Source organism: Carex rostrata, chromosome 15 (assembly GCF_964058835.1).
Source record: "Carex rostrata chromosome 15, lpCarRost1.2, whole genome shotgun sequence".
In the NCBI taxonomy this organism is placed as follows: Eukaryota; Viridiplantae; Streptophyta; class Magnoliopsida; order Poales; family Cyperaceae; genus Carex; species Carex rostrata.
This window is the reverse complement of record NC_135932.1, coordinates 7,281,301-7,293,600: the sequence shown is the minus strand read 5'-3', so window position 1 is coordinate 7,293,600 and position 12,300 is coordinate 7,281,301. Positions and strand designations below refer to the sequence as shown.

Sequence of the window (12,300 nt, the reverse complement as noted above, 5' to 3'; positions counted from 1 at the left end):
TAATAAAATATATCATGCTACATAGCAAAATAAAAATAATAACTCTAAATTATTTGTTGGTTGTTGGTTGTTTAGAGTACTCATGGTGTAACAAAAAATATTGAATTCAGTTTTTTGTTAATAACTTTTGAATTTAGGAGGATGGAGGAGATATAACTTTAAAAAAGTAAAATATTAGAGATGATGATTTTCTTTTCTATAATTCAAAAAAATCTATGAATTGAATGTAATAGAAGAAAAAAGGTATAAAATAAGCTGGTTATGGAAGAATAAATTTGACAATCATGTGTCATGTGTCACATGTGTATAATATAGAACAAAAATTAAAGGGCGTAATTAAAGGATTAGTTAAGGATGTAATTAAAAGGTAGTGTAAAACAGTAGCATAAATTTGGTTAAGTTTTATCAAATTATAGCTCAGCTGAAATATATTATCTAACACAAAAACTTGATGCAGAGTTATTAATATATATTTATCGAGTATTTATACGGGTATCGGGTCGGGTCTGGTTATGGGTCGGATAATTAAATGATACCCATATCCTACCCATTACAGTATCGGTTCCGGTTCGGATCCGGGTCGGATATTAAATTATTAATTTTGTACCCATACCCATAATTTAATCGGTTATATTTTTTAAACCATACCCTATCCAAATTAATCGGATCCGGGTCGGTTCCGGGTCGGATCCGGTTCGGTTCCGGATCGGATCCGGGTAATCGGGTAAAAGTAGCACCTCTAGTCTCAAGCACAGCGCCGCAAGGAATGATCTGAAGAGGTCCAGAGCTAATATTAAGATTTGGGTGCTATAAATAGCATAAGGTTATCTATACTACGGTCTCAAAATTTATCATATAAACTTTGAACTTCGATTTAAGTAGCTCAATAAATTAGTTATATAATAAACTTGTAGAATACTAATTTTTACTATTTTTAAATATTATTTTACTATTTTTTATGATTTATGAAAGATAACGAAAAAATGGTTTAAAATACTGACAATTTTCTTTTATTTTTAATAATTTATGAAAGATTTTAAATTTACGAAACTCTTTCAACACGAACATTTTTTTAAGTACTTCAAGAGATCCAGACCTCAAACAAATACCAAAAGAATTCCGTAAATTTAACCTCAGATCGGATTTCTTCATATTCTGATTGAAAGTCAACGGACTGAAACGAGGAGATCCAGACCCTGCACAAATATTAAAATAGCTCCGTGAATTTCACATCAGATACCTGATTGATTCGAATTATGATTGAACGGACTGAATCTAAACTTTAATGTTAAATTTCTTTAGGATATTCAGAGAGTCTAGGGTGGCAACGAAATGGCTCGTCACGAGTAGGGTCCAGTTTGAACTCGTCACGAGCTGGTTTAGCGGAGTCACAAGTGAGTTGACTTTAGAGGTTCGAGCTAGATCGAGCTAAATTTTGTTCATAACATATTCTATCACAATTTAGTTTATTTTCCAAATGATACTGGATGACATCTGAAAGTATTAATCTCAACTATTGCAAGTATTTATATATATCGTTATGCAAGTGTAAATAATTCATATGTTAAGTGTTAGAAACCAACATAATCTATGAAATTTTTATTTTTATTTTTCTATATGGCCCTGAATGTTTGAAAGTATTAATTTCAAGTATTGTAAGTATTCATACCTCGTCATGCAAATATGAATAGTTTATGTATCAAGCGTATCTAAAAGATTTTATCAATATTTTTTTTCTTATGGCATCAAATAACATTTGAAAGTATTAATATCAAGTATTGCAAGTATTCATACATCGTAATACAAGTATGAATAGTTCATGTGTCAAGTATTTGTACCGGACATATTATATCAAATTTTAATTTTGTTATTCCTTATGACACTAGCTAACATAAAGTAGGGATATCAACGGATACAATATGGATCGGGTGGAAACATTTTCATACTCCTACCCATACGTTATGATAATGAAAAAAAAAATCTTTATTCTTACCTGTCTTTTCAAATACAATATGGATCAGATAAATGAGTAAAAAAGTACCATTGACATCTTGATTTGTGTTTTTGATATAATATTTTTCAAAACAAGAAAAAAAGAAAATAATCACGAATACAACTAATTTGTATTATAAAAATATAATGAAATACAAAACTTTATTGTATCATGTATCATCTTCATACAAATATATATATTTATTATTTTGTGAGCAACTAGTGTCTTCATAATCAGTTCAAACTTTTGCAGTCTATATAATCAGTTCTATATATACGTGGAAGGTGAGATAAAGATTCACAAAAGATAAATCTTTGAAAAACCATCTAGTGTCTTTCTTTGTACGTGATATATATTTTGTGAGCACACAAGTAATTTTGCAAGTTAATTACATGCCATTCATTTATCTTATAGAACTGATTATATATATATGGTATGTGAAAAATGTTTGAATTTCTTTGTACGATGGATCACCCTTAACAACGCTCGATCATGCACGCAACTAGTACACATATATACATATATATATATAGATATAAAATATGTAGTTTGCAAATTTGCTTCTGCATCACACCGAAACAGATATGTATTGAGGAGTAAAATTAATTATGAAACTTTGAATGAGACCAAATACAATTTCTTTAAGAAAATTAAATATATACATAGAAAGATACATCATATATGTATAATTAATTAAACTAAAAGAAAAGACTTTGACCCATTTTATATTTCCCAAAACGGTGTAGATTTGTAGAAAACCCATACAGTGATAATTCCCGCCAGAGCACCTAGGATCAATACAATGCCTATTAGCTTTTTGAACAACTCAAAATAATTTGACCAATTAATTTTTGATGTACTCTTAAATTGTTGCCACTTCAACAAGCAGCCTGTCTTGAGCGAAGCTAAACGCCGTCCAACTGGCTTCCATAATCCAGATATTTTCAGGATGAAAATAAGAAAGCGAACTAGCAACCATGTGATAGCGAGCCTCAAGACAATATACCATCCGTAGACCAACATTTTGACCTGTTTATAATGATTATAGTAGGTATTATAGTAGAGTACATATATGCCCTCAGTGAATGCCAGACCCATTGCGAAAGTAGCACCCCAGATCACCAACATCAACAATTTCATCACAATTGGTTTCTTCCGTGGGACCACACACAACAAAAGCATCATTACACTAACAGATAAAAAAAGTGCAATCATGAGAAATGGTACGAAATAATATAAATATCCGCTGAGAACAGGTAAACCTTTGTTTGAGGTCCCATATTCTGTATCATCATCAGAATTAAATCCTCCTGGAGCTTGTGTGTTCCCATCGTTTTTATCATCACCAGAATTAAATCCTCCTGGAGGATTTAGTGCTGCTTGGAAGGTGACAGTCGCCACCAATGTTGCCACCAACAATAGATATTGCGGATCATTCTTCCTTGGCTTTGGTATTGGGTTTGTGCTATCACTTAAAGTTGTTTCTTCTATATCATTTCTGGTTGTAAGACAACGGGGTTGCCCAACTGACGTTCTTGGCATTGGTATTGGGTTTTTGCTATCACTTGAAACAGATGAGTCCCTGAAGACAGGTTCTGATTGAGACAACACTTCAGCTGCTGTCTTTCCCCCAGCTGCTCGTATCGTCTCGCCAATGATGAGATCACCATTCTGCTGCCGTGATTCCAGCAGAACATCGAGTGGAGTTGACAACTTCAAGTTCATGGTGTTCACATCGATAGCTGATTTACCCAACAAAAATTTGATTACCTGAGATCAGGTGCAATTTGTTAAGTACATGCTTAGAAAGGCATCAAGGATATGAAGATATTACTCACTTATTTTATATTAGTAATAGAGATATGACATACTGATAAGTTCTTGCTTGCCACGGAATGATGCAAAATAGTATTTCCTCTGTTGTCCTTTGCATTAAGGTCCCACATTCGGTCGATCAAGAACTCAACTGTGTCGAATGAATTATATTGAATAGCCAAATGAAGAATAGTTTCTCCACCATTTGTAAGCCTATGGACTGCCTCCTCACAGGCTTCCACTAACTCTTTGACTATTGCTGTCCTTCCTTTTTTAACAGCAATTTGAAGCGGCAGTAATCCTTCTTGTTTCTCACTTATTAAACAAATGTCTGAGCCACCCTGCAGCCAAAAATGAACATTTTTACATTCATTTTTTGTAAATAGTAAGATCGATCTTGAAGGTTTGCTGACAACAAATTTTGTACAAGTTAATGGTACATAATATATATGTCGTAGTGGTGTCCTCAGTTGAATCTCGTTTACTTATTAGTTTGCATACTTATATTGTGCAAGCAAAGTACTATCCATCAATGTCCATATAACTTTAATTTGCCAGTCGTCCTAAAAACATTAATTTTCCATGAAAAATTGTTTGTCCGTAAGTTCATCAAAGTACTTATATTAGTTTGCATACTGTAGTCAAGGATTATTGTCTGGGTACTATGTACAAAGTTAAAAAATAAAAATAAATAAAAAAAGACGTGACAAAGAGTCGCTTAAAACATAGAACTGATCATATTACCTTCAACAACTCCTTGACTACAGCGACGTGATCGTGAGCGGCAGCCAAATGCAGAGGTGACAATCCGTTGCCGTTGAGCTCCTTCGCAAGCTCGGGTCTGTGATAGATAACTTCGCGGACAAAATCAGCATGTCCAAGCATTGAAGCAATATGTAGGGGGTTATCTATCACTGATGTACTCCCAATCAGTTTCACGAGCAACAGCTTATCTTTCTTGAGAAGCTCTTTCAATGAATTCACATCTCCAGCATGAGAGGCCTCTTCTAGTCTTGTAGAGAGATTATCCATTGTCAGTCTCTCTTCTTTGGTGGAGTTATTATTATTTTTTTTTTTTTGAGAAAGCTCTTTCTTTGGTGGAGTTTCCATACACAACACTAGCCCTTAAATAGAGTTTGTGCAGCGTGTTGACCCAAACAACTAATGTTGAGTCAATGGAAATGTAATCTTCTGTCCATTTACTGCGTTCTTTCAATTATTTATGAACAATAATCATATATATATATATATATATATACATATATACAGAGAGAGATAGGCTAATATACAATTGATTGTTCCTAGCTTTCCGTGCAATCAAGTCGTTTTCCGATTTTAAAGTCCAAATTTAAAGTCCAAATGATCGATCCAAACCGTTAGATGTGATCTCCATATTAAAATGTGCTAGGAGACCAAATTTTACATTTTTTGGAAATTGTTTACTATTTATTAAGCCACTTTAAAAATCGCTGATTCAACGATGGTTTAATCAAACAGTAAAATCAGAAGCTACTGTTGGATCAGCGATTTTCAAAGTGGCTTAATAAATAGTAAAAAAATTTCAAAAAATGTAAAATTTGGTCTCCTAGCACATTTTAATACGGAGATCACATGTAACAGTTTGGGTCGATCATTTGAACTTTAAAAATCGGAAAACGACTTGGTTACACGAGAGGCTAGGAATAATCGATTGTATATTAGCCTATATATATATATATATATATATATATATATATATATATAGAGGTGGGCTACGGTGAGTTGCGAAGTAAAACGCGTTTCTACTTCACGCCGTATTTTTATTTTGAAAGTTCAAACAACCGATCCGAACCGTTAGGTGTTTAATCCATATTGAAATGTGCTTGGAGACCAAATTTTACATTTTTTGGAATTTTTTTACTATTTATTAAGCATTTTTTAAAATTGCTGTTTTGCTGTGAACAGTAAAAAACAGTAAAATTTTCTGGACCATCAGATCAGCGACTTTCAAAATTGCTTAGTAAATAGTAAAAAAATTCCAAAAAATGTAAAATTTGGTCTCCAAGCACATTTCAATATGGAGAACAAGATGAATAGTTCGGATCGACGTTTTGAACTTTAAAATCACAAAATATGAGCGTGAAGTAAAATAGTCGCTTTACTTCGCAACTCACCGTAGCCCACCTCTCTCTCTCTCTATATATATATATATATATATATATATATATATATATATATATATATGTTAAATATAACTAAATAGTTGTTAAAGAAGGACGATAGCATGTCAAAGAAATCCAGAAAAAAATATTAATATATATAATTTCGGACTACAAATTTTGAGTTAATTTTTATGATAAAATATGATTTCTTTTTATGACCTCACTCCGAAAAGTTTGTCAAAAGATCTATATTCGTTATCGGACGCAAACTGTAATGGGCTAATGGCCTCTTTTGGACCAAAAAAAAATCGTCTCAAAGCAGAAACTCCATTCACTAGTACAGAAAAATACATTAGCCACGGTCAAAAATAGAAATCAACCACGGATGTACAACCGTGACTCATGCGGGTGTTTGTAAAAGTCAAGTTTTACAACCACGGTTGCCGAACCGTGACTAAATTTAAATATCACCCACGGCTGCTCTGATTAGCGCTACTTTTCACCCTTTTACCCACACCCTTTCAGCCACAGGTTAGATAGTAATTTTAATTTGTCCATTTCTGTATATTTATAATAGTTTTTTTTAATTGATCAACAATATCAATATTTATAGCCATTTCAAATACCAAAATTCACACAATTTCCAATTCTCACTACAGCACATATATACTAAAATCACTACATTAATTTGAACAAAATATCACTATATAAATAGACTATTTAGAGTTAGACAATTCCTAGTACACAATACATCATATTCAAACTTCCATAAACATTGTCCTATATATAACCCACATACACATTCAAAAGTAGACGGTAAGAACTGCAAAGTATTTAGAACTAGAACTAGAATCAAGTATTTAGAACATATCACTTTTAAGGGCTCATCCATGAACACTCTAGCCCACATACATCTAATTTCATGGAACCAATCCATCGAGTGAGGCGCAACACCAAACTGCATGCAAGATTATAAAATGTTAAATGAACTCAAGTAAATTTAGAAAAACCCTATGATTTTCTTGGAAAACCTAGGTATGAACTAAAGAGGAATATTGTGCACAGTGCATATGTTCAATAATCTTGTACCAAAAATCATCTATTTACTGAACAAATTCAGTTAAATAAGTTTCAATTCAAGCACAACAAAAGCTGATTAATAAGCTTAAGAGGTGACATATACACAGTGCAGTTTTTGTATAATTATACCCAAATATATACTTACGAAACAAGTTTAGGTACATTGGTTAAATTCAATTCAAAATATCAGTATTCAGAAAAAGAAATAGAGCACATGGGTTACTATAGCAATATACCAAACCCAGAGAAGCAAGACAATGATAACCAGTTCAGTACCAGGTGGGTTCCTCTACCGGTGTTTTATAGAACAAATATAATAAAATAGAACACATGGCACTTTTATTAAAATAAAATAAAATAATGTAAATAAAAGTAACATACATTCTTTGGAATGGTTTTTTGATGCCTTGTGACGGATGAGTGCATGAATTTCATCACATAATATCCGCACTCCCAACCCAAGTACTGTTGTTGGCACTGAATTACAGAAGTGAAAAAGGTTATTAGTGTGAATTTCTTTGGTAGTTGTACAAAGGAAATAAACCAACCAATTCTGATTAAAACTAACTAAATATGACTTTAGTATAAAGTGGAGTTGGCATAACCTGACATGGCACATATCATGCAACCGAGTCAGAACAAATCTCTGACATGCCCCTAAGCCATAAAGTAACCGTAAGTGAAAAATCATGAAATCTGATATTACAAAGAGAGCTCGTTTTCTGCCGTGCTGCTGTTATAGAAGTAATATACAACCTAAGCCCAACCTGACACGCATCGACCCTGAAAGATGACAATCACTAGAAAACAATATACAACCTGATCATAACAATACAAGACACAAAATTGATCCAGCCAAAACTTGACCTAACACTGATCAAAGTTGGTCAATAAATTAACCTTGTAGGTGCTTCTTATCAAAATAAATTGCTGAGGTGTGAATAACTAAGCCAATAATTATGTTGCTAGCAACTAATGCTATAATGCATCCTTGCTAGCAATTATGTTGCACGAGTAATATAAAAAAAAAAAAAAACAGACATTATCTCATGATTCAAAAATAATATAAAATATATTTCAACCAATAATGTGAGTATTATGTCATGACTCACATGATTACTAAACCAAAGCAGGCAAGCTTAAGTAAATAAGTAAAAATGGTTCTGTATCAGAGGAGGCTTGTTCAAGGTTGAATTTCTCTTGAACCTTTTGTTACTCGATTTAATTTACAAAGGTTTTGATTCTTTAATCATATATAATGGAGATCATGAAGTACATGCAACAGACGTACAAGTGCAGTGGTGGAGATAAGTTTTACCTGCACTGACTCACTTGCAGAATAACAGACACAACTATATATAAATTTCTCTTGTAAAAATTATCAAATATATAAGGAGAAAATCGAATCTTAACAAATTACTACCACATGTAAAAATTGTGTTGTAAATTCAATTTCTAACATACTGGATGGAATTTGTGTCAGGTCCCATAAAAATAACAAAACTAATCTTTGTGGGATTTTATCGAACACCTTACGGACACAATAAATACGAATTACCAAACACCAAATAGACAGGCTTTAACTTCCACATAATCAATGGACAAGACAAGAATTTCATCTAATTAAAACCTTCAGACATGGACAGTTATTGAATGAAAACACAGAGAAAAATCAGTACCCCCCATGCCAAGAGAGAGACGGGGGCCAGCGTTGCACTGAGTGGTAGAAGGAGGGGGGCGACGAAGTTGTTGAACGGCAGAGAGTGAGGGGGCGGATTTGTGCTGAGTGGCGGAGAGAGAGATTTTGAAATTAAAAACCCTCGTACTGACTATTGAGAGGGAGAGGAGCAAATGAAAATATTGAGGGAAATGAAAACTATAGTAAGAGGATTTTGATATCTTTTTACCCACGGCTCAAACTTATTCACACCCCCTTTTGCTCAGGGTTCAAAATCGTGGTTAAATGCTAAACTTTTCTACTCACACCTCATTAACCACGGCTCCTCCAATCCCAACCGTGGGTAAATAGCACCCTCACTCAGTTATTATTTCTTTATCCACGGTTAAATTGTTTCAACCACAAAAAAAAATCGTTTGCAAAAACTCCATTGAAATATATTATTTTCTTTATTTTAGTAGTTATATTAATTTTTTTAGGCAGTTACGTATTTTTCTTTAGCTTAAAACCGAAACAATCCTTTTAAGAGGACAAACTTATCGCTAGCTACTCGCTGCGTCATTCCAAGTGGCAAAAAATATTGCCTGGTTCGTACTTTTAGATGGTGATTTCTTGTCATTCTAATTCCCTGGAAAGCGATATCCGCGTTTGGCAAAATCAACGAGGAAATAGTCATGGGAATCGGTGATTTCTGACTGTGCCGATGACCTGATTTGTGGCTATCGCGATAGCAAAAAAAAAATGTGGAATTTTTCGATGCCTGCTCGATGGACGTACATACAACCACTAGTGGAAAAACTGGAATTAGGATCGGCCTATCTGGATCGGTTATATGGAACAACCGATACTAATACCTATCTGGATCGGTTTATTAAAAAAAAAAACAAAAAACCGATCCTAAAAACTATTCAGATCGGCTTTTTAAGTGAACCGATCCTAATACTATGCTAATTATGATCGGTTCTTTATAAAAACCGATCCTAATAGTGCATACATTAGGTTCGGTTCTTCGAAAAAACCGATCCTAATGTATGCACTATTAGGATCAGTTCTTTATAATAACCGATCCTAATATTATTAGGATCAGTTTTTACAAATAACCAATCCTAATTCTGCAAAAAAAAAAATTAGGATCGGTTCTTTATAACCGATTCTAATATCCGTTTTTTTGAATTAACCGATTCTAATTCTGCAAAAAAATATTGGTTCTACAAAAAAAAAGGAATTAGGATCGGTTCTTTATAATAACCGATCCTAATACTATTTTGTAAATAATTTAATACTATTTTGTTTTTTTAGAAATCTTAATATTTTGATTTAAATAATTTTGTGAAGAAAAAATTTTCTTGTATGCCAAAAACAAGGTTCTAAATAGCGTTGCAATAGCGCCCTAGACTGACCTCTGGTATGGTACCAAGTCCAAACTTAGCAGTCAAGCACTAGACAAAGGCCGCTGGTATAGTGCATGCACTAAAAATATCAAATTTGATATTTGCTGGTAAATCAGCAAGTCTGGACTGATACAGGGACCAAATTACAAAAGCAATTACACCAGCATGTAGAGCATTGAAAAATACATAGAATTGATACAAATTTCAATTTATTTTGATTTTTCTACAATTAATTATAAATTTCCAAAGTTTAGCTTTCGAAAAAACTTTAAACATCCATAACTTTGGCTAGGAAAGTCGGATTTGAGCGTATGACAACTTTTCGGAAAGGGGAGGATGAGACGAATCCGAATATCACCCGATGGAAACCATTGAGTATTTGAAGCATCAAAATTGCAAAAAAACGTCGTTTAGTGCCTCAAAAATTCAATTTAAGTTTTTGTTCAATGGTAGATACAACGATTGGTATTTTGTTTAGTCAAAAGCCTAAGAGATTATTCATATAATTATTTTCAAATGCATTTACTATTTATTGTGTTTGTTTGCCTATCTCCGAGCAAATGGTATATGCAGTTACTATTTATTGTGTTTGTTTGCCTATCACCGAGCAAATGATATATGCATTTACTATTTATTGTGTTCGTTTGCCTATACTCTGCAGTAACATAATATCTCTGTTTAGATCTGTTTTTGGATTTAAATTTCTTGTTATAATATGTAATGCATTATATATGGATTTACAAAATGTTGGTTCTGAAAAGGAAAAAGAAAAAGAAAAAGGGAATTAGGTTCGGTTGTTTCAAATAACCGATCCTAATAGTACTATTAGGATCGGTTATTTGAAACAACCGATCCTAATTTTTTTTTTTTTAATCCTAATGCATGCACATTTGGGTCGGTTATTTAGTAAAACCAATCTTAATAGATTATAATCTGGATATAGCACCATGTCCAGGTAGCGACGGACATAGCACCGAGCAAAGAAAAGAAAAACCCAAATCTTTAAACTTAGTGAAAAAATAACAAAGATAGAGAAAGAGAGAGGGCGAGACCTTGAAACCAGAGAAGATTTGACTAAGCACATTGCTCCGTCTCTTGACCAGAAAGAAACGCTAGGGTTTACACTTCAGGGCGGCAGAGAGGAGAAGAAATATGTGGCGGAGAGGAGAGGCGGGTAGCTAGGGTATATGGGTTTGGCTCTTGCGAGATGCGTGCGAGATGGATTCCATGTGTAACTCTAATTCCTTTTAACGACAGAACAAAAAAAAAAGAGGAAGGAGAACGAAGAGAGAAAAAAAAGAGGGAGTAAAATCGAAGAGAGAGAATGAATCCGAAGAGAAAAAAAAGGAAGAAATCATTTTCTGGAGCGGTGGAACGGAAGAGAGGAAAGCAAAAGGAGAAAGACGCGTTTTCAGTGCGTCGGGAAAGGAAAAAGGTGGAAAAAAGGGATACAATTTTTATGTAGTTTAGTATGTGGCGAGTTAGTTTATAATTAATTTCAGACTTATACACAAATGAATGTATAAAATGCATGTATAATATCTCATATTCAACACAATCATTTACAACTGTTGGATTTGTTAGATGGAAGGCTGAGATTGTCTCTGGACAGATACACTATTCAGTCCCCATTATATCAACGTGCTATTATAGGAGTTCTGATTTGTAGTCTGTAAATAAAGTATTTTTAACTTGTATTGTACTCACAAAAGAAGAGAATAAAAATTATGCTATTTCTCTCTTTATATTTCTCTTGTTATTTATTTTACTTTTGTTACAATTTTATTCAATTTTACAACACGTTATCAGAAATTCTTACAATCTTGGTGTCAGCTCTCTTGTCTGTAGTTTGTACAGGCCCAATAAGAAGAAGAAATAATTTCATATCTGACAAATGTTAGCACATGTTGCAAACTTTTTCTCAAAGACTATATTTTGTTAGCTAACATATATGGAGTGTTTTTTATATCAAAGAGCACTCAAGCAAATTGGTTTTATTAATTGTACCTGGGGCGTTGAATATTCCACAACTGAGGCTTTTTCGTTGTGACTTCTGACATTAAGTTGATCTTATTCCACAATATTTTTTGTATAAATTACACTACTAGAATCTCGGTTTGTTGCATGGTTAAAAATAATTGTTGCATGGTTAAGTAGTGTCCATGCAACAAATATTGGCAATTCTGACACAGTTAAATTTGT

General features: G+C 33.2%; 1 protein-coding gene across 1 annotated transcript; it reads right to left on the bottom strand.

Moving 5' to 3' along the window:
* Positions 1-2,614: 2,614 nt before the first annotated feature.
* On the bottom strand, positions 2,615-4,908 carry LOC144566072 (uncharacterized). The gene is made up of 3 exons (XM_078315937.1): positions 4,553-4,908; positions 3,865-4,149; positions 2,615-3,763 (listed from the first exon to the last, which is right to left on the bottom strand). Exons 1-3 carry the CDS (start codon positions 4,838-4,840, stop codon positions 2,717-2,719), a joined length of 1,620 nt encoding a protein of 539 aa, XP_078172063.1. The 5' UTR covers positions 4,841-4,908; the 3' UTR covers positions 2,615-2,716.
* Between the last annotated feature and the right edge of the window lie 7,392 nt (positions 4,909-12,300).